Genomic DNA, 19,111 nt, shown 5'->3' on the forward strand with positions numbered 1-19,111 from the left:
GTAAAAAGAGAGAAAAAGCTTAGTCTACTTCTGGCTTAAAAATTGGAAATTATAAAATATTTTCTTCAAACTATTGACAAGTTCGTGAAGTAGATTCTTACATATCTTTAGCAGATAATTAAATAGATTCTTAAGTTACCTTTAAGAAGATAATTATAAGTTTAAGGGTGACTCAATGGGGTGATTATCATGAAACAAAAATATTGACTAGGATTTTTCTAATTGTAGGATTTTTAAATTTCTATATTCTTTTATTATAAGGCAATATAGATGATGGTGACTTTAATATTTGTACAAACAAGCTTATGCTCAAGGTTATTCAGAATGTAAACTTACAAGAAATTGATTTTATTTTCGGTAACATTATTAATTATTTAAATAGCTTTTCTGGGCACTTGGGTGGCTCAGATGGTTAAGTGTCTGCCTTTGGCTCAGGTCATGATCCCAGGGTCCTGGGATCGAGTCCCGCATCGGGCTCCCTGCTCCTTGGGAGCCTGCTTCTCCCTCTGCCTCTCTCTCTCTCTCTCTGTCTCTCATGAATAAATAAATAAAATCTTTAAAAAAAAATAGCTTTTCTATATTTCCTAACTGGATCAAATAACTATGTCATGAGAAAAATTTTAGTTCACATTATAATGCATCACTTATAATGAGCTATTCTCCCCTAAAACCATTCTTAGCACCTTAATAGACTTTAGTTGATTGACAGTATTTTCTCTAACCTTCAAATTGCCTTTTGTTTTTGTTTTTGTTTTTTAAGATTTTTATTTATTTATTTGACAGAGAAAGAGAGCACAAGTAGGCAGAGAGGCAGGCAGAGGGCGAGGGAGAAGCAGGCTCCCTGCGACGCGGGGCTCGATCCCAGGACCCTGGGATCATGACCTGAGCCAAAGGCAGTCGCTTAACCAACTGAGCCGCCCAGATGCCCCTGCCTTTTGGTTTTTAAAAAGTTACTTCATCTATTAAAAAGTTGAATCATAGTGTTATCTTTTAAAAAGCAGCATATATGTGTATGTTCTGTTATTTATATATATATATATTTATCTTAACTAGAATTTAGGGTGATTTCTTAGGATACTTTCTAGAACTAGAATTTCTGGGATAAAGGCTATGAATAGTTTTTAAGCTACTGAAGCTGAAAGCAGCTACTTTATTTATAATGCATATACCAAATCATAGCCTAGATGATTCTCTGTAGGATTCCTCAGAATCCAGCAGTTATTTACGAAGTATAAAGTTTTGTTTCATAATTTTCTAATGTTTAAATAAGTAAGCTTTTTGAATGGGTTCTATAATTTTTCTATGCTAGAAGCTAAGAAAATATGACTTCACTATTGATACTACAAAGTCTTTTCTATTTAATGTTAGTAGCTACAATCTTATTTTAAGCCATAACATTTAGTGTGTATATTTAGATAGTTCAAATACTTAGAGATAGGAGCAATGAAGCACATAGGTTCAGCTCCTTTTTATATGAACTACATTCATTTTTTCTTTGCTATATTTCCTAGCCATGGAGTATACATCACTAATATATGTAATCTTTTCTAAAGGTGTATGGATAAAAAGTAGTGAAATTCACTGCCGTATCTTAAGGTTTACTTTTTTTCTCCTGTTCCTTTCCTGGGACATATGTTTAGATAGGAAAAACAAAACATTTGCTCTTGTATTTTTCTGTAACAATATTCACTTTACTGTAGAGCAGAATTATGAAACAGTGGTGACTTTACTGGACACAATTCAAGGTGTCTGTGCAGAAGTGAGTTAACATAGCAGGCTAAAGACTTGTGTCTTTAAAAAAGCCTGCGTGCAAGGCTTTTTTGGCCCTTGGTTGATGTCCAGGAACTTGGAGTTAAGGAGTGTTCCCACTGTTCCCCAACTGATGAGGGTGGTTTACTGTGCCTAGACTCTTTATGTAAACAATTTAATTTATGCTGCACACCTGCTTTTCTTCTGGGAGTTTGGAATTCTGGTATGTGTTAGGCAGAGGGTGTCTATAATCAGTTCCTTATAAAAACCAAGGGCATGGAGTCTCTGATGGGCTTCTCTGGGCACATAGATTGTACACGTGTTACTGGAGGAATAGTGAGCTGTGTGAACCCTCATGAGAGGAAGAGAGCGTAAGGAAACATACACATGAATTCCTCTGGGCTCCACCTGTGTGCTTTTCCCTTGAGATATGGATGTATTTGCTTATTACATTGCTGTGATCAATCTTCACCATGAGTGTAACTATATGCTGAATCCTTTGAGTTCCAGTGAGTTTCTAAACATGGGGATGGTCCTGAGGATCCCCCGGCCAAGGATCTTTGATACTAAATTTATGGAGAAACTCTAAGGATTATATTGTAAGGCAGTTTTATTTATACAGTAATTATTATGTGGAGAGTTTAGTGCATTTCTTATGTTATTCTGTAACTGTTAACATTTTATTTCAAGAAGTTCTATTCAGTAGAAATCTGTCCTGCATACAGTAGAGTTACCTAGAGTATCTTGGGGATTTACTTAACAGTTGCAAATTGCAAATAGTTTGTTTGACAGGTTGCAAATTGCAGATAATCAAATTGCAAATAACTCTGTGATATCCAAACTTTTAGTTGTTAAAATGATTATAATTAAATACTTAAACTAATTTTCTCTTTCGGCTAAGAACAGCTAGTGATAGAAATGAACTAAGAATTAAAGTTTGTGTCCAAAGCACTGAAAGAGCAAGTCGGGTCTTCTGAACCTAACTTTGGAGTTGACGTTTTATACCCATCCTTTAAATCATCAGCAAAGTGGAAGAAAATGTCTTTAAAAAATAAAATTTTTCTAATTATTTCTATTGTTAGTATGTTTAAGACCCTTAGAATTTAGGAGTAAAAACTTAGTGTCTGTGTTTTGGGCTGTAACTGTGTATCATTTTATTTTAGGAAGGTGGTGGTATTGGGGAATTTGGTTAAAAAAATGAATAAATTAAGAAATGTATTTTTAGTAGTAACTTTGTTTTTTGTACTACTGGGTATTATCACATGAATTCCTTAGTATGATTTTCTCTTGGATGAGGCCCCAAATATTGACTCTGTTGCTAAGAAGATGATGCTTCTATTTTTCTTCAATTTAAGTCCATCTGTTCAGTATGAGATATATTTTGATAATTTCTTATCTGAACTGTTCTCTTCAGTATAGTCATACATGACAATTTATTATTGGGGATTTAGTTTGGCTATTGGAATTTTGTTAAAGTTATTAGTGTAAGCTAGGTTTACCCAAGCTACATTGACCTGGAAAGAGTAATGCTAAAATAATCAGACTGTTCTATAAGAATGTCCTCACCCCAAATTCTTTCAAATTCCTCTCTTTCACAACGGTTTTTGGCTTACATTTGCTTTTAAATAGCAACGGTCAACATCTATGTCACTTGATAGCATACACATTGATTTTTTTCCTCCCAACTTCCTGTTATACTCAGGTAATTCTGGTGATGGCGTTCTCCATTTCCTGATCATGGCTTTTGCTCTATTTAGCATCTTGGTTGTTGGTGTCAAAAAGAGGAAACTTTCACCTCTATATCAGTTTATTTTTTACAGATTTCTTGTGTGCTGACAACTGTGCTATAACAAAGTATAGTTAGGAATACAGAGAGGATTAAGGTATATAGTTCTTTCCTACAAAGAGACAATTTAAAACGTGTGGTACTTGCTGTAAAAGATAAAATCCAAAATGATGGGAATAATTTTAAAATACGGGTATCGAGATAATTTTTTATAGAGTGAGAAGATCTTTCAGAAGGATGAATTGGAATTTACTATGAGGATGGGGTTTAGAGAATTTGGTGTTGGCAGGGAGGGTTGTCGATTAATGTCCCAGGGGAGGAAGGAGCTTGGGAGACTTGTGGATACATGAGGCAACATGGTGTCTTCAGGGAAGTTGCATTGAATCTTTCGATGAAGAGAACCATCATCATCACATCTTCCTATCTATGAATATGGACTATCTCTCCTTTTCTATCTTTTTTCCAGGTCTTCCTACTGAGTTTTATAATATTCTGTGTTCAGGTCTTTACGTATATTTTGTTAGATCTTCTGAGATACTTTGTAGTCAGTATTTGTTGGTATTATAATTGCTGTCTTTAAAAAATAAAATTTTTCTAATTATTTCTAGTGTGTGGAAAATGTGATTGACCTTTGTATGTTGGTTACTTTGGTATTTCTAATATTTTATAGATTCTTATATGTGTGCAAATAATGATAGCTTTATTGTTTCCTTTGCAACCATTCTTCTGTTGTTTTGTTGCATTGGCTAAGGCCTTTAATATGGTATTATTTAGAAGTAGTCATAATTGACATTTTTTGTCATGTTCTTGATTTTAAAAGGAATGTTGCTAATATTTTCATATTTAGGGAGATCTTTATTCTTGGCATCTCAGATGCATCTGTTATCTGAGAGGACATCTTTTTTTTTTTTTTTTTAACTTCTCTGAAAGAAAAAAATAATCACTTTTTTTTTAATTTTTTTTTTTTTTTTTTTAAGATTTTATTTATTTGCGAGAGAGAGAATGAGAGACAGAGAGCATGAGCGGGAGGAGGGTCAGAGGGAGAAGCAGACTCCCTGCTGAGCAGGGAGCCTGATGTGGGACTCGATCCCGGGACTCCAGGATCATGACCTGAGCCGAAGGCAGTTGCTTAACCAACTGAGCCACCCAGGCACCCCGCTCTTTTTTTTTTTTCTAGAAGGGATTTAAAAGTAACCTTAGCATTTATTTGTAAAGCCTTTATTCAGTGACTCCTGTGGGTCTAAAAGATGAGCAAGACAAAAATATCCACTTTTATGGAGTTCACAGCTTTTATTTTTCATTTTATGGCTTTGAATTGTTTACCATTATCATGTCAATTAAAAAGCCTTAGTTGATAGGTATTGTCAAATTGTTTTCCAAAAGACTGTAATAACTGATATTACAAGTGTGTGACAGTATTTATATGCTACCCACCTTTTTAATTGTCTAAATAAACTTTTTAATCTATGCCAGTCTGAGAGGAGGCCAGTGATAATGCTGGTTTTAATTTGTGTCTCTTTGTTAGTGAATAACAGCGTCTTTTTACATATTTTAGGCATTAAATTTTCTTGTCTACAAACTGACTAGTAGTGTAATTTTTCCTTTTTCTTTTGGTTGCTTTGTTTTCTTAATGATTTTAAGAACTATATTAAGCAGATTAGCCTTTTTTTAAGTGTTGGAAATATCTTTTTTTGCCGTGTAGGAAATTTATTTTTGAAGAGGTTAAATTGATTAACATTTTCTTTTGACTTTTTCATTTTGTGTCTTCATAACATTATATTTTTAAAAATATTCTTTGAAGTACTTTTCTTGAACTCTTAAATATTCAGTCTGAATGTTTATTTGAAATTTATGTGGGAAAAGTGAATGAAAGGGTCAGTTGCTTATATCTGTTTTATCTAAATAACTATCTTTGCTTATGTCTGTATTCATTCTGTCATTTAGTGACAACAGTAAGTTGTCATATCTGACTGCTGTCCTCTCCTCCACTAAAGTTTGAAATGTCACCTTTATCTTATTTCTTCATATGTATTTAAGGTCTAATTTTGTGCCCATTCTGTTGTATTGACCCACTCTTTATGTGACTCTTTATCAAACATTTTTATTACTGTAGCTCTGATCACTTTTTACTATCTTCTGGTCTTATACTTTATTCTTCTTTTACTTTTTATTCTTTTGCTGTACTTAATTCTCTTTAATAATTTTCCAGGCTATTCTTAATGTTTATTTTTCCACATAGATATAATTGGTTTGGCTTTATATTGAACTAGCATTAGTTAAGGGTAGAATTGAAATCTTTATAACAAGTAAGTACAGGTATTTATTTCCTTTTGTTCAAGTTACCTTTTGTTTCTGTTATTAGTAGGGTTGTAACCTCTTCTTAATACAAGCCCTATATTTCTAGTTAATTACATACCTAGATTTTTATGTGTTGTTTGTTGGTTGAGGTAAAACCCACAAATCATGAAATTCACTCTTTCAGAGTATACAATTCAGTGGTGAATATGCTAACATATTCACAGTTGTGTAGCCATCATTACTATCTAACTCCACAACATTTCTTCACCCTAAAAGAAAACTTCATACCCGTTAGTAGTTACTCCCCATTTTCTCTATCTCTGGTCCTTGGAAAGCACTAATTGACTTCATGTCTTTATAAAGGATTTGCCTGTTCTGGACATATCATATAAATAGAATCATACAGTTCATGACCTTTTGTGTCTGGCTGCTTTCACTTAACAATGTTTTCAAGGTTCATCCATGTTATAGCATAATATCAGATTCCCCACCCCTTTTTATGGGTGAATAACATTTCATTGTATGGATGGATCAGATTTTATTTACACATTTATCAGTTGATAGACATTTGAGTTTCCATTTTTTGACTATTATGCATAATGCTGCTATGAACATCCAGGTACAAGTGTGTGTTTGAACATGTTTTCAGTTCTCTTGGGTAACATGCTTAGGAGTGGAATTGCTGGGTCATATGATAACTATGCTTAACAATTTGAAGAACTGCCAAACTGTTTTCCAAAGTGACTGCATCATTTTACATTCCCACCAGCAATGTATGAGGATTTCAGGTTTTCCATTTGCTCGCTAATATTTGTTACTGTCCTTGGTTTTGATTGTATCCTAGTGGCATGAGGTGGTTTTGTGGTTGTGATTTGCATGTTTCTAATGACTGATGATGTTGAGCTTCTTTTATATGCTTAATTGCCATTTGTGTATCTTCTTTGGAAAATCCTTTGGCTTTATGTTGAACTAGCCAAACATCCTTTGCCTGTTTTTAAATTTATTTTTATTGTTGAGTCATAAGAGTTCTTTATATATTCTGCATACTAGCCAATTATTGAATTTTCCCTTTCATTTCAGTGATTATATTTTTCACTCTCAAAGAGTCTAATTCTGTTTAAGAAGAACAAATATTCTGTTCTTTCATGATGTTTGTCATTTCTCTCATGTCTTTAATCATTTTAGTTTTATGTCTTACAGCGTTCTCTTTTCTGAGATTTCTTTTTCTCAGGGTATTAATTCTCAAGTATATTGTGCATGCAGACTCCTACTTTGGGAGTTCTTTTAAAAAGCGGGGTTGTTTTTCTGGGGAGAGATCTTGTCTGTTCTGGGTTGTGGAAGCATTCATCAGAACAGTTGGTGTTTGCTTCATGCAAGTGACCCGTGCAGTTCAAGCTTTATGTTACTTTCTCACTGGGATGCCTGTGATATGTCTCCTGGGAATTTTATCTCCTCTACCTGCGCCTGCTATAGGCACAGTGTTCTTCCCTCTCGACACAACCCCAGCCTTCTCCTTTCCTCCATCTCTCTTCCACAAGCAAGCTTACTTTTTGCCTCTCATGGGCCAGTAGGTAGAAAGAAGTTTTCTCATCCTATATTCACTGATGTTGCAGCTTTTCCAGACTTCCGGGCTTCACACTGATATTAGAGCTCCATTCCACATGTGTTATGGGCTGAAGGCCATGTTTTCATATTCTCATGTGGGCATTAAAGCCTCAATTAGCCTAGGTTTTTTTCTCAGACCTTCCACAGTATAACCTCTTAATTCCATATTTTTCTTTAATTTCTTACCTTGGAGTTTTTTGTTGTTGTTCTTTTTTACCGCAGCTATACTTTAATTTGGGTCATATTATATCTCATAGTTGCGTGTATTCACAGCATTGATAGGGGTTGAGGGGAGGGTATCATGTTAGCTCAGTCTCTCATTTCCCAGAAACAGTATTGTCCTAACTGGTTGTTTGTACTGAGGAGTGCTGTTCATTTACTACTATATATTAATATTGTAACCATTTGCTTTAATGAATTCTGTCATTATTTTTTTTTTCCTAAGATTTTATTTATTTATTTGACAGAGAGAGACACAGTGAGAGAGGGAACACAAGCAGGGGGAGTGGGAGAGGGAGAAGCAGGCTTCCTGACGAGCAGGGAGCCCGATGCGGGGCTCGATCCCAGGATCCTGGGATCAGGACCTGAGCCGAAGGCAGACGCTTAATGACTGAGCCACCCAGGCGTCCCAAAATCTGTCATTATTTACAGGAGTCTTTTTTGTTGGTTTTCTTGGGTTTTTCAGGTATAGAATCATGTCATCCAAAAACACTGGTACTTTGTATATTAGCCTTGATGTTTTTTTAATATCATTTCTTACATTTTGTTAATTGCTCTGGTTAACTCCTCCAGGGAGCATCTCTTTACCGTTTCCTCACTTTTATTTGAATTAGGATACATTTAAGAGAAGATTTTTTAAAATGTTCTAAAGCGGTTAATTTAACATATATGACTTAAGTCTCACAGTTTGCATATTCACCTATTAAATTATAATGTAGTTATGGTATATGATGTCACCAAAATGTCATTCTAAGAGTATACTACAAAAACTAACACAAGCAATAAATACAAAAATGAAATACTTCTAAGTCATCTTTTTTTAAATACAAATTTTCATTCTTCCAGATTGTCTCTTACAGTATCCTCAGTGGTTACTATATTTGCTTAAGTGTTCTGGTGGTTGAGTACCAGTAAGAGCAGGGTGTTGGTGTTGTAATAACCACAAGTAGCCCTTATCCCCAGTATAAGGAAAGCTAGAACTTATAAAGGAGTATTTACATGTGAGAGAGATGAAACCAAATCTGTTCATTTTAATTCATCTTTATTTTTGACTACTTGTTTCTGTAGTATGGTTCTACTCCTTTGTGCTGTTTATAATTTAGTGTTGTATCTAGGCGGTTGACATTAAGTATGTTGTGGCTATTGTCTTCATAGTAGTTAGGTACAGAATACCTCTCTTCAAGCAGATGTGTGCATATTTTACTCAGTTCTTTAACATGTTTGTAAACTATTCTGGTGACACAAAGCTGTGCCTTATGTGACTAGGTTTGATGTTTCAGTAATGCAGGGGTTAATTTCATTTTTAGCTCCCTATACATTTAAATATCCTGTTGCCCCTATGGGTAGTGATGCTTAATAGTGTACGTGTTTTATTTTGAATGTGTTTAAATAACTGTAGTCTGCCTCAGCTCAGATATATCAACTCAGATCTCGGTGCTGCAACTTTCTATTAGAATAGCTACAAAATTAAAAATTCTTAAGAGAAAGCTTGTTACTTTACAACTTAAAAATTCTATACTGTGAATTTCCTTCTTAACTGACCACAGATTGTTTTTGGTAATCTTTTGCCACGTATTCAACCTTAAAGAGAGATTCTTTTGTCTCACTTGCACACCTACTTTGATGTCAGAATCTTTCCCTGCACCCCATGCTGCACCTCCTTCACCCCACGTGGCTTATGTAGTCACTAATGCTACTACTATGGACAATGGATCCCCTTTCTACTCTCTAGTACAAGACTTAGGAACTGGGTGACTGGATAGCATATTGGCTAAGAGCATAAGCTTTGGAATCAACAGACCTGAGTTGAGTCTTGATTCTTTTGTTTAATAACCTATATTTGTCCTTAAAATAAATTTAAAAACTTTTTTAATGTTTTCTTTGCAGTGAGGTGAATACTATATACCTACCTCACAGGGTTGTTGTGAGGATTACATATACTGATATATATGAAGTACTTTTATTAGTGCCCGCCACAATGAAAGTGCTCAAGAATTGGTAGCTATATTTGTTGCTGTTGCTTAATTTAAAGGTAGTAAACAAATTTATTCATCTTTGGTGACTTGGCCAGTTTTGTCTTGGAAAGACTTGGACACTAGCTTTAGGAAAACTATCTTAAATGCATTTCATATTAGGTAAGTGGGGAGTATTTATCTTTTGAAAATAGTTCAGTAATTCAATTTTTGCTCTGTGGATTAACCTGCAATTAAATGTGTAATACAGAGTTATAAAAACAGAACTCTGGAACAGTTTTTGGTTTTTTTTTTTAATATGCTTATATCTTAATATAGTAGCTTGGCTTCCTTATAATGATTTTTTGAAAGGGGGTTTAGATTTTTAAAGTCTCTCTTAGACACATTTAAGACATACTTGAGAATGCCTGGCCTGTTTTAATGTCAATGCAGTAGACATTGTGTTACCCAGTTAGGAGTGTTCCGTTTGGAGTTTGGAGACTTGGGTTTGAGCCAGGAGACTTTGCTGTTGAATTTGCACAAATGTCACTGGTCAAATCAAAAAACCTCTTCATGTCTGAATTCTGATCTCTCCTGTGGTGCTTGTAACTTGACCTGCCTCACCTCCTAACTCATTTAGTTGCTCAGAAAATCAGACAAAATAATTATGTTAAGGCTCTTTAAAAAATGCAGAGGGCTATCCGGAGTAAAAATAAGTGTTATCTCAGTTCTCACTTTAGTTGCAAAAAACAGTGTTGGTGTTTGTTTTTTGAATGCCTCAAAATTGAAATTCATGTCCCTGTTAATTATATTTCTCTGATCAGAGGCATTTTGGTATAAACATTTTCCTTGCATTGTAAGATGGCATATTACTCTAAGGTGTGAGTTTTAGTCTTTTCCCAAACGGCCAGAAAACAGTTTGTGGATAAGCCGAGTTTTTCAAGAAGTGTAACTGTAGCTCTAGAAACCGTTTTCGATCTCTGCTCAGAACTGATCACCTCCATTAAGCCTTTGATTAATTCTACCTGGTTTTAATTAATTTGCATTCCATCTGCATTTATGCATGTAGTTTGCAGTATCTTAATTTATATTTTGAGTGTTTTTGTAAGTCATTTTTTGTCTTTTACATGTGACCTGGTCTTGTTTTCTCAGCTAGCTTGGAATCTCCTGAAGGGTTAAGACAATTATCCTTTCCCTTTCTTCACCTTAGAATCATAATAGAGGATGCCTTACAAAAAATGGTTTCTTACTAGTTGTGTTTGGATAGAACTTCTGTTAGAATCTAGTGGCATCAACTAGCCTAATTTTACAAAGTTAGGCATCTGCAGAAATTTTCATTTGTATTAGTATATGCCTATTTAGAGTTAAAGACAAAGGCATCAGAACAGTATATCGCTTGATTAAAAAACAATATGTAAGCTGTCATGTATTTCAGCTAAGACTAGACTTAATTGTTTTGCTTTTTCAAACCATTCTGTTAATTGTATTTGGCCAAAAGAAACCTAGTAAATCTCATTAAATAGTTTGATTTTTAATACTGTACTACTTTAGGGTAATGTGGTATTTGTATTGTTAATAGCCATAGTTTTAAATGATTCTTCACAAAAAGGGAATTGGGCCCTGTATGAAAGAAAGGCTTCTATAAAGACTTATAAAAAGGCTTTTAAAGAGTCCCAGTTTGTTATTTCTCGTTTTTCCATTAAATTATTTTGTTAAATTACTAATGATTCTTACTATTGAAGTTTCTCATGTAAACCTTGATATGGAGGAGACTATTCTTGCAATAACTTTCCTAGTTTATTTGGAAGTGTCTATCTTTGAAAAAAGAAACGTTGTTACATTTGCTTTCATCAGAGCTTTCTCTAAAACAAACCAAGATAAAATTATGGCTTTTATTTTTGCACTTGAATTTGCTAAAGATGATGTTTCTTCCAAATGAATGTTTGCATTTTATTTTCCAGATGTGTTTCTTTAAAACCAATTTTTGCTCCCTAAGAAACATTTTTACATCTTCTTCAGGAATGTCCTTGTCTGCTGGATCTTCCCCTCTTCATTCTCCCAAGATCACTCCGCATACTTCTCCTGCCCCCAGAAGAAGAAGTCACACTCCAAATCCAGCAAATTACATGGTGCCTTCTAGTGCCTCTACACCTGTTAACAATCCTGTTTCTCAGACTCCATCTTCTGGTCAGGTGATCCAAAAGGAAACTGTCGGTGGGACGACTTATTTCTATACAGACACAACCCCAGCACCTTTGACTGGAATGGTATGTCTGCATTAAAGGAGAAGTGATAGTACTCTTACAACAGTTCCTTCTTATTAATGAGATTAATAAGGAGGTTTACCCCCTCTTGCATCTTTTTATTGTGATGTGAAAAAGTGAGTATTTGATTTTCTAACTTAGATGATAATTCTAATCTCATCTCTTCAAAGTAAACTGCAGTAATAGTAACTCCAGTTTTGGACAAATCTGGTTTTAATCACAGATTAGATTCAAGCTCTCGTTTAGTACTTCATGGCGTGTTTTGCTCATGGGGTTACCTAGTACTTGTGCTAGCTAGAGTTGACGTTTGCTACATTTGTTTATAGGTACAGGTAGTTTTACCTTTAGTAAAGAAATCAGAGAAAGTAGATGGTTTCTTATTATAGTTACTGAAAGCAAACTGATGATTAACTCTTGCTTCAGGTGAGGCAGTGATTTAATCTCTAGATCTCTGGATAGTGGAGGACGCATAGTAATAAGAGGTCTCCAATATGGGTTATTGGTAAGGAGGGAGGAAGCCCCGGGGGAGCCCTGATCATGGATAAGGAAAGAGCTAACAAAGGAGGGAGAAGGGAAAGGGCAGAGAGGGAAATGTCGTCACGTTCCACAAATTGTACCTTTTAGCTTCATTGTTGTGTCCACGTTCAAAAATTGTTTTTTAACTGGTACAGTAAAATAAGTAATAGTTGAAGAGCTTGTGAGTTAGAAAGCCAATTCCATTAAAACACAAGAGCTGATCTAAATTGTAGACATTTGACATAATTACAGATTATAGATTTAGATGAAAAGTATACTTGGATTTTAGTAAGCAGATTTTGATCTCACAAGTTAAATTAATGGTTTATTTTGATTAATATTTTACTAAAAGGCAATTTGAATGGGAAGATGACAGAGTTCTTTAATGTTTTTTAAGAGTCTCAGTCCTGCCATTGTTTTGTGACTTTTGAATCTTAGTACCTCTGAGCCCATTTTCCCAGTTGTAAATGGGGATACTACCTGACCTCCTTATGAGAAATAAATGTGAAAACATTTATAGAAGTAATTGTAAATTATGTAAAATGCTTTTTAAAAACTAATAAATAGCTAATAGTTTTGTTCTGTTTTGTTTTGTGTTTTGGTCAGAGATCTTTCAAAAATTATCACAGAACAGCTTGCCGAACAGAAGGTCAAATAATTGAGGTAGAGTAGAGACTTTCCTTGGTTCTTTCAAGTAAGAATTCCATCAATGTTTTACCTTTTTTGGGGGTTTATTCTATTTTATAATTATTTACATTTTTATTATATTTTATCATATTTGTAGAAAGAGAAAATTTAATCTATAAAGAGGTTCTTTTGTCACAAAACTGTCTCAGCTGTTTTTGTAGAGATTATATATGGCACATTTTTATGATGTTTTTACCCTTCAGACAACTCTTAAAAATATGCTATGGTAAACCTGAGGTAGTTAAGCCAAACTGTGCTATCTGGTGTAAGAAAACCAAGGCAAGAAAAAGGAGGTATTATTCTCCCTACAGATATAGTTTAAAGGAAACCTTACAGGTATTGCAAAACCACTTCCTGGTTGAGATCCAGAGCAAGAGGAATCATCTGAGGGCAGCAGAAATTTCATAGAGGAAAAAAAAGTGTTTCAGCTTTTAAAATGAAAAAAGAAAAGATAGTTTAGAATGTACGTCGATTTTGTGTCAGGGACCAGTGAAGAGGAAGGAGAGGCAGAGGGAAAAGAGAAGAAGCAGGGGGTGGGGAAGAATTCAGTTCCAAGAAGCTGGAAGATTTAGTAATTTGGCTATAGTTTGCCCAGACAGTATTTAAGTAGATTGTTGCACCCTTCTCTTCCCCTAAGCTGCAGACCCAGACCCAGAGTAAATCAGTTGGTCCTCTTTACTGTTGCAGTTTGAAGTGTTTAACCAGTATGTACATAACAGTTTGTTTAGGTTGGCCACAAAAAGCCCTTCATGGGGGTGGCTCTTTGGGGAGCCAGGGCAAATGTCACCTCATTATCTGACTGAATCCAAACACTTTGAATATCTGCTTTCTTCCTCTCTTCCAAATGCTTTCAAAAATATTTACAAACTATATAACTCTTCTTCCAAAGAGCAGCTTTGGCTTCTCATTGGAAGTTAAATTTTATTGTATCTGAAGAAATATTTCCTTTCTCGTTAGATTTTTAAATACATTATCACAAGGTTATTTTTAAAGTGAGTTCATTCAAAAAGTATACTAGTAACAGCTCTTCTGAGGTGTTTAATTCATTATCATTAAAATGTATCCATTTATTTATCACTGTTAAAGATTAAAACCTTATCAAAACAATGATAAAGCTCATCAATTGAGAGCAATTGGTTATTACATTTTCCCCCTCCCTACCTTTTTAGGTATTTCCAAACTATCATATTTATCCTCCAACTGCACCTCATGTTGCTTATATGCAACCAAAAGCAAATGCACCTTCCTTCTTCATGGCTGATGAACTCCGACAGGTATGGTTTCAGAATCCCTGGTGGAAATACTTAATGTCTGTTGTGCTTTACCAAACAAAGCTCTTTTCAAATCATACAATTTAATCAAATATGCTGTACTAAAGCAGATAGAATTTAGAATTTATGAGTTCTCATTGATATATTTATTTAAGGAAACCTGTTGTTCAAGAAAATTAAAGTATGTGTTTAGGACATAAAACAGAAAAGCTATTTAAATCGGCCACCTTTTTGCACTTCATATCCTATACATTGAAAGGTCTCTAAAATATATTAAATAAATTATTTAAATGGTTTCTAACCTTCAGACAACTTTTTGCTAATATCTATAGGATGAGAATAAGTAGTTTGGCCTAGAAATAAACCTCATTTTAAAAGAGCTTAATATTTTCTGTAAAGTAGGTTTTATAAAATAATTTAGTTTTTTTTAAGGTAAACTAATCTAGGTATTATTTGATATGTAGAATTTCATTTTATACTTATATTCTCAGAAAAATTTTTATGCCACAGAAGTAAGTTGTACCAGTGTAGTGTTGATGAGTGAATTATTGACAAGTTAGAATTGGCCTTGAGTTTTCAGCCAGAGTTAGTTATGTGCTTTGGGTTATGTAGCACAGCTACTTAACCCTAACCCTAATTTTGGGTAGGTCTATCTATTTAGACATTTTATCATTATTAGAAATGTCATTTCATGTTATCAACATTAAAAGTACACATACCAAAAAACATCAGTACTTAACGTTATTTAGTTATAATAGAAAATCAGATTTCAGAAGCTATGTTAATATGTAAATATACTTGTTTTCTTTTCTTAGGAGCTGATTAACAGGCATTTAATAACAATGGCTCAAATTGATCAAGCAGATATGCCAGGTAAAATGTGTGTTGATTCATCCTTTTAAAGGATATTATAATCTTTATGTACATGTTTTATGTCTTGAACAGCAGTTGCTATTTGAAATCTACTTTTGAAGAGTTACAGGATGCCACTGATCATCTAGTTCATTTCACTTCTACATGCGACAGTATTCTAGTTTGTCAAAAAAAATGAGGTGGTTTTAGAATTCATGGTGATTTACCTCACTGTGCACTAAAATGTTAGTGTCTTCTGAAACTTGATGAAATATGGGTACTTAAACAGAGGGGGAAGGTAATTATTATTTTTGAAACTATGGTGTACCAGACAGTGTGCTAATTAAATTCTTTATATGTCTTACTTTCTCACAAAAATTTTATGACATAGACATGAATACTATCTTTTCCCTCTTATGTATGAGGAAAACTGAAGTTGACAGGAAGGCTAAGTAACTTGCCATTTAAGACCAATGGCTAGTAATCGGTTGGGTCAGAATTTAAACCTGGGTTTTTCCGACTGTACCATAGTGATTCTTAGAATGCAATTAAAATCTCTTTCCCTAGCTTATTCTGTATATAGCAAGATTAAATATGGTATAATTTAGCAAAACTTTATAAATAATGTAGTAGGAATACATTTGCCATAGAGATAATCTCAAAACATGTGGTTGTAATCAAGGATTCCGTATACTCCACTGTGCATCTTGTTGATTGCTAAAGAATTAAAAGGAGTATGTCTAGCTATTATGCCTTAAGACCAATCTTTTCAGTTTAGATGGATAGGGAACTTACCTCTCATAGCCTTTGAGGTTTTCAGGTTGGAATTTTCCTTAATTATTTAACATTGTCTAAGGGTAAAAGAAAAGAAAACTGGGTGTATTTTTGCCTTTCCAGTCTTTATGATTGCAATTATGTGTAAATAATATGACTGTAGATTAGACATAATTTGAAATTGTAATAGAATTTAGGAAATAGCTGGATACAAGATTAATACATGTCAGTTAAGTTTCTATAGACCAATAGCCAATAACTGCAAAATATAATGAAAAGAAAAGGTGTTATTTACAGTCGTTTCAGGTTATCAGTAGCTAGGAATAAATGCAGCAAAAGGTATGTGAGATCTCAATGGGGGAGACTTATTAAGAGATATTAAGTAAGATGAATAAATAGAGTAAAATACTATATTGTAAATAGGAAGACATAATGATTAAGAAGTCAGGTTTTCTAAACTGATGTAAAAGTTCAGTATAATTGCAGTCAACCATGTGAGCTGTTTTTAATCGTACTTCTTCACCTATTTCATGTCCTAACTATTTATTAAGGACTCAGTCCCACAGAACTACTCCTACTTCAGATGCCAGCTGAAATGGGTTATCCAGGCTACCCATGCTCTGTGGGGCCAAGTACAAATTTGGGGGTTTCCACAACCACTACCACCACTTCCCCATCCCCCCACCCCACCAGTTCAGTAATTTGCTAGAATTAGACTCACTTTAGGTACTACTGCCGGTTTAGTATAGAGTATACACCTCAGGAACAGCCAAATAGAAGAGATGTCTAGGGCAAAGTAAGGTGGGGGCGGGAGATGGGGGACAGGGACTTCCATACCCTTTCCATGTGTGTCACCCTCCTAGTACCTCAGTGCGTTCACCAACTTCTAAGCTCTCTGAACCGCACTGTTTAGGGTTTGTTTTTGTTTTTTTAATTGAAGTTTCATTGTATGAGTATGGTTGATGAAATCTTTAGCTTTTGGTGATGAACTGAATCTTCAGCTTCTTTGTCCTCCCTGGGGGTTAGGAGAGGGCTGAAAGTTCCAAGCTTCTAATCAAAGTTTGGTCTTTATTATTTTTAAATTATATTATGTCATATCAAAGCTTTTCATAGTATATGATAAAATTTATCAAAGAGTAAAGGGAAGACTACCGAAGGTACTTTGAAGATGATGATGAAAAGTCTGGGCGTATTGAGGGAAGGGAGGCATAGTTTGAGTCTGTAATAACTAAAATAATGTGAATGGGGCATGGAGCACTGGGTTAGACAAATTGGTTAATGAACCAGGCTAAGGAGAGCCTAGACACATTCTGTGGTACACGTAGCATGTCAGTGGGGAAAGAAGGCATTGGAAAAAAATGGTTTCTTTATGGTAAAAGATAAAATTGGATCATTATCTTTAACCACATCTTGAAAATCAACTCCAAATTGATTAAGAACTTAACTCTATAAAACAAAACTTTAGAAACTCTTACTATAAAATCTTGGTGAATAGATTTAATATTCCAGTGGGGAAAGATTTCCCATACTGAAGACAAAGATCATTGGCTTTTAAAGAAAATACTGATAAATTTTACTAAATTAGAATTGAAAACAATCCAAAGATACTCAGAGTAAAGAAAAAACCTGGAAGAAGATATTTACACAGCTGGCAAGGAATATAAAAAACAAATCCAGTAAGAGCATAAATGGCTCAGTTGAAAAAGGGCCAAAAGATAGGAATAGGAGGCATGTGAAGAAAGAGGAAATTCACATGACCAATAAACGTATGACAAGATGTTGAACATCATTGATCATTAGGGGAAAATACAAATAAGATATCATTTTATTTATTTATTTATGTATTTGTCTATTTAAAGATTATATTTATTTGAGAGAGAGAGCAAACAGTGGGGAGGAGCAAAGGGAGAGAGAGAGAGAGAGGGAGAAGCAGACTCCCTGCTGAGCAGGAAGCCCAATGAGGGGCTCTATTCCAGGACCTGGAGATCATGACCTGAGCCAAAGGCAGACACTTAACCAACTGAGCCACCCAGGCACCTGATTTTAAAGCCTGGTCGTATAAAGTGTTAGGATATGGACCCACGGGTTCTCCAGTACATTGCTGTTGGTACTAGAAATTGGTGAACCTGTTACCACTTTGGAAAACTCCTAAAGCTGTGTACGCTATGATCCAGCAGTTCTCTTCCTGGAAATACGTAAACTCCTATACATTTTCAAATGCAAAATGTGTAAAGTATCCATAACATTGTTGCTTAAAATAGCAGAAACTTTGATCAATCCAAATGTATTGTGATATTGTCAGATAATGGAATATTGTACAGCAGCTTAAATGAAGAAAGTTCGCTGACGTGCAGCAATTCAGAAGACTCTTAGTAATGTCATAGTAAGTAAAGTTAGTTGCAAGAGACTACATATAGCATGATAGCCTTTTGTAAAGTTAAAATTATAATATATGTTTACATTTATGTAAATGTATGTGTATATACATATGTGTATATTTATATATAATAAAACTATAAAAACAGAAGGAAGTGAGAGAAGGAAGGCAGAGGTTGGTAGAGAGCCATATATTTCGATGTAAGTTAAAATAAAGGTCTGAGCTTTTGTTTTGAGTGCTGAGTTTGTAGATGCTTATTATGTTATTAAGAATAATTAACTAAATAAAAGCAGGCCCTGCATAGACATGAACCAGTGATTCGAGTGTCACAAGCTAAAGGTTATGGTTAATCCAATTCTGTGCCCCCATGTTCAACAAGTTTTTTTTTTAACATGATACAGGAAATGTTAATGCTGAAGATAACAATAACAAAGACTTATGTACATTATATAGAACTAAATTATTTCTTAAATTCAGTAAAATAGCTGCCTTCAAATATTATTATTTTCTTTCTTTTCTTTTCTTTTCTTTTATTATGTTAGTCATCATACATCATTAGCTCTTGATGTAGTGTTCCGTGATTCATTGTTTTCTTATAACACCCAGTGCTCCATGCAGTACGTGCCCTCCTTAATACCCATCACCAGGCTAACCCATCCCCCCACCTCTCTCCCCTCTAAAACCCTCAGTTTGTTTCTCGGAGTCCATAGTCTCTCATGGTTCGTCTCCCGCTCCGATTTCCCCCCCTTCATTTTTCTCTT

General features: G+C 34.5%; 1 protein-coding gene across 8 annotated transcripts in view; it reads left to right on the top strand.

Annotated features, from left to right (window-relative positions):
- Positions 1–19,111, top strand: part of PAN3 (poly(A) specific ribonuclease subunit PAN3) — a 130,608-nt gene that overhangs the window by 80,930 nt on the left and 30,567 nt on the right. For 5 of the 8 annotated variants that reach the window (XM_031016898.2, XM_031016894.2, XM_031016895.2 and 2 more), the window contains 4 exons: positions 11,629–11,876; positions 12,996–13,052; positions 14,246–14,350; positions 15,163–15,220. In XM_031016898.2, coding sequence (XP_030872758.1) covers positions 11,629–11,876; positions 12,996–13,052; positions 14,246–14,350; positions 15,163–15,220 — 468 coding nt within the window. The remainder of the gene's footprint in view (positions 1–11,628; positions 11,877–12,995; positions 13,053–14,245; positions 14,351–15,162; positions 15,221–19,111) is intronic. The other 3 variants (XM_081814779.1, XM_006746192.3, XM_031016897.2) reach the window with 1 other exon arrangement.

Source organism: Leptonychotes weddellii, chromosome 3 (assembly GCF_054177405.1).
Source record: "Leptonychotes weddellii isolate Sample4059 chromosome 3, ASM5417740v2, whole genome shotgun sequence".
Classification (NCBI taxonomy): Eukaryota; Metazoa; Chordata; class Mammalia; order Carnivora; family Phocidae; genus Leptonychotes; species Leptonychotes weddellii.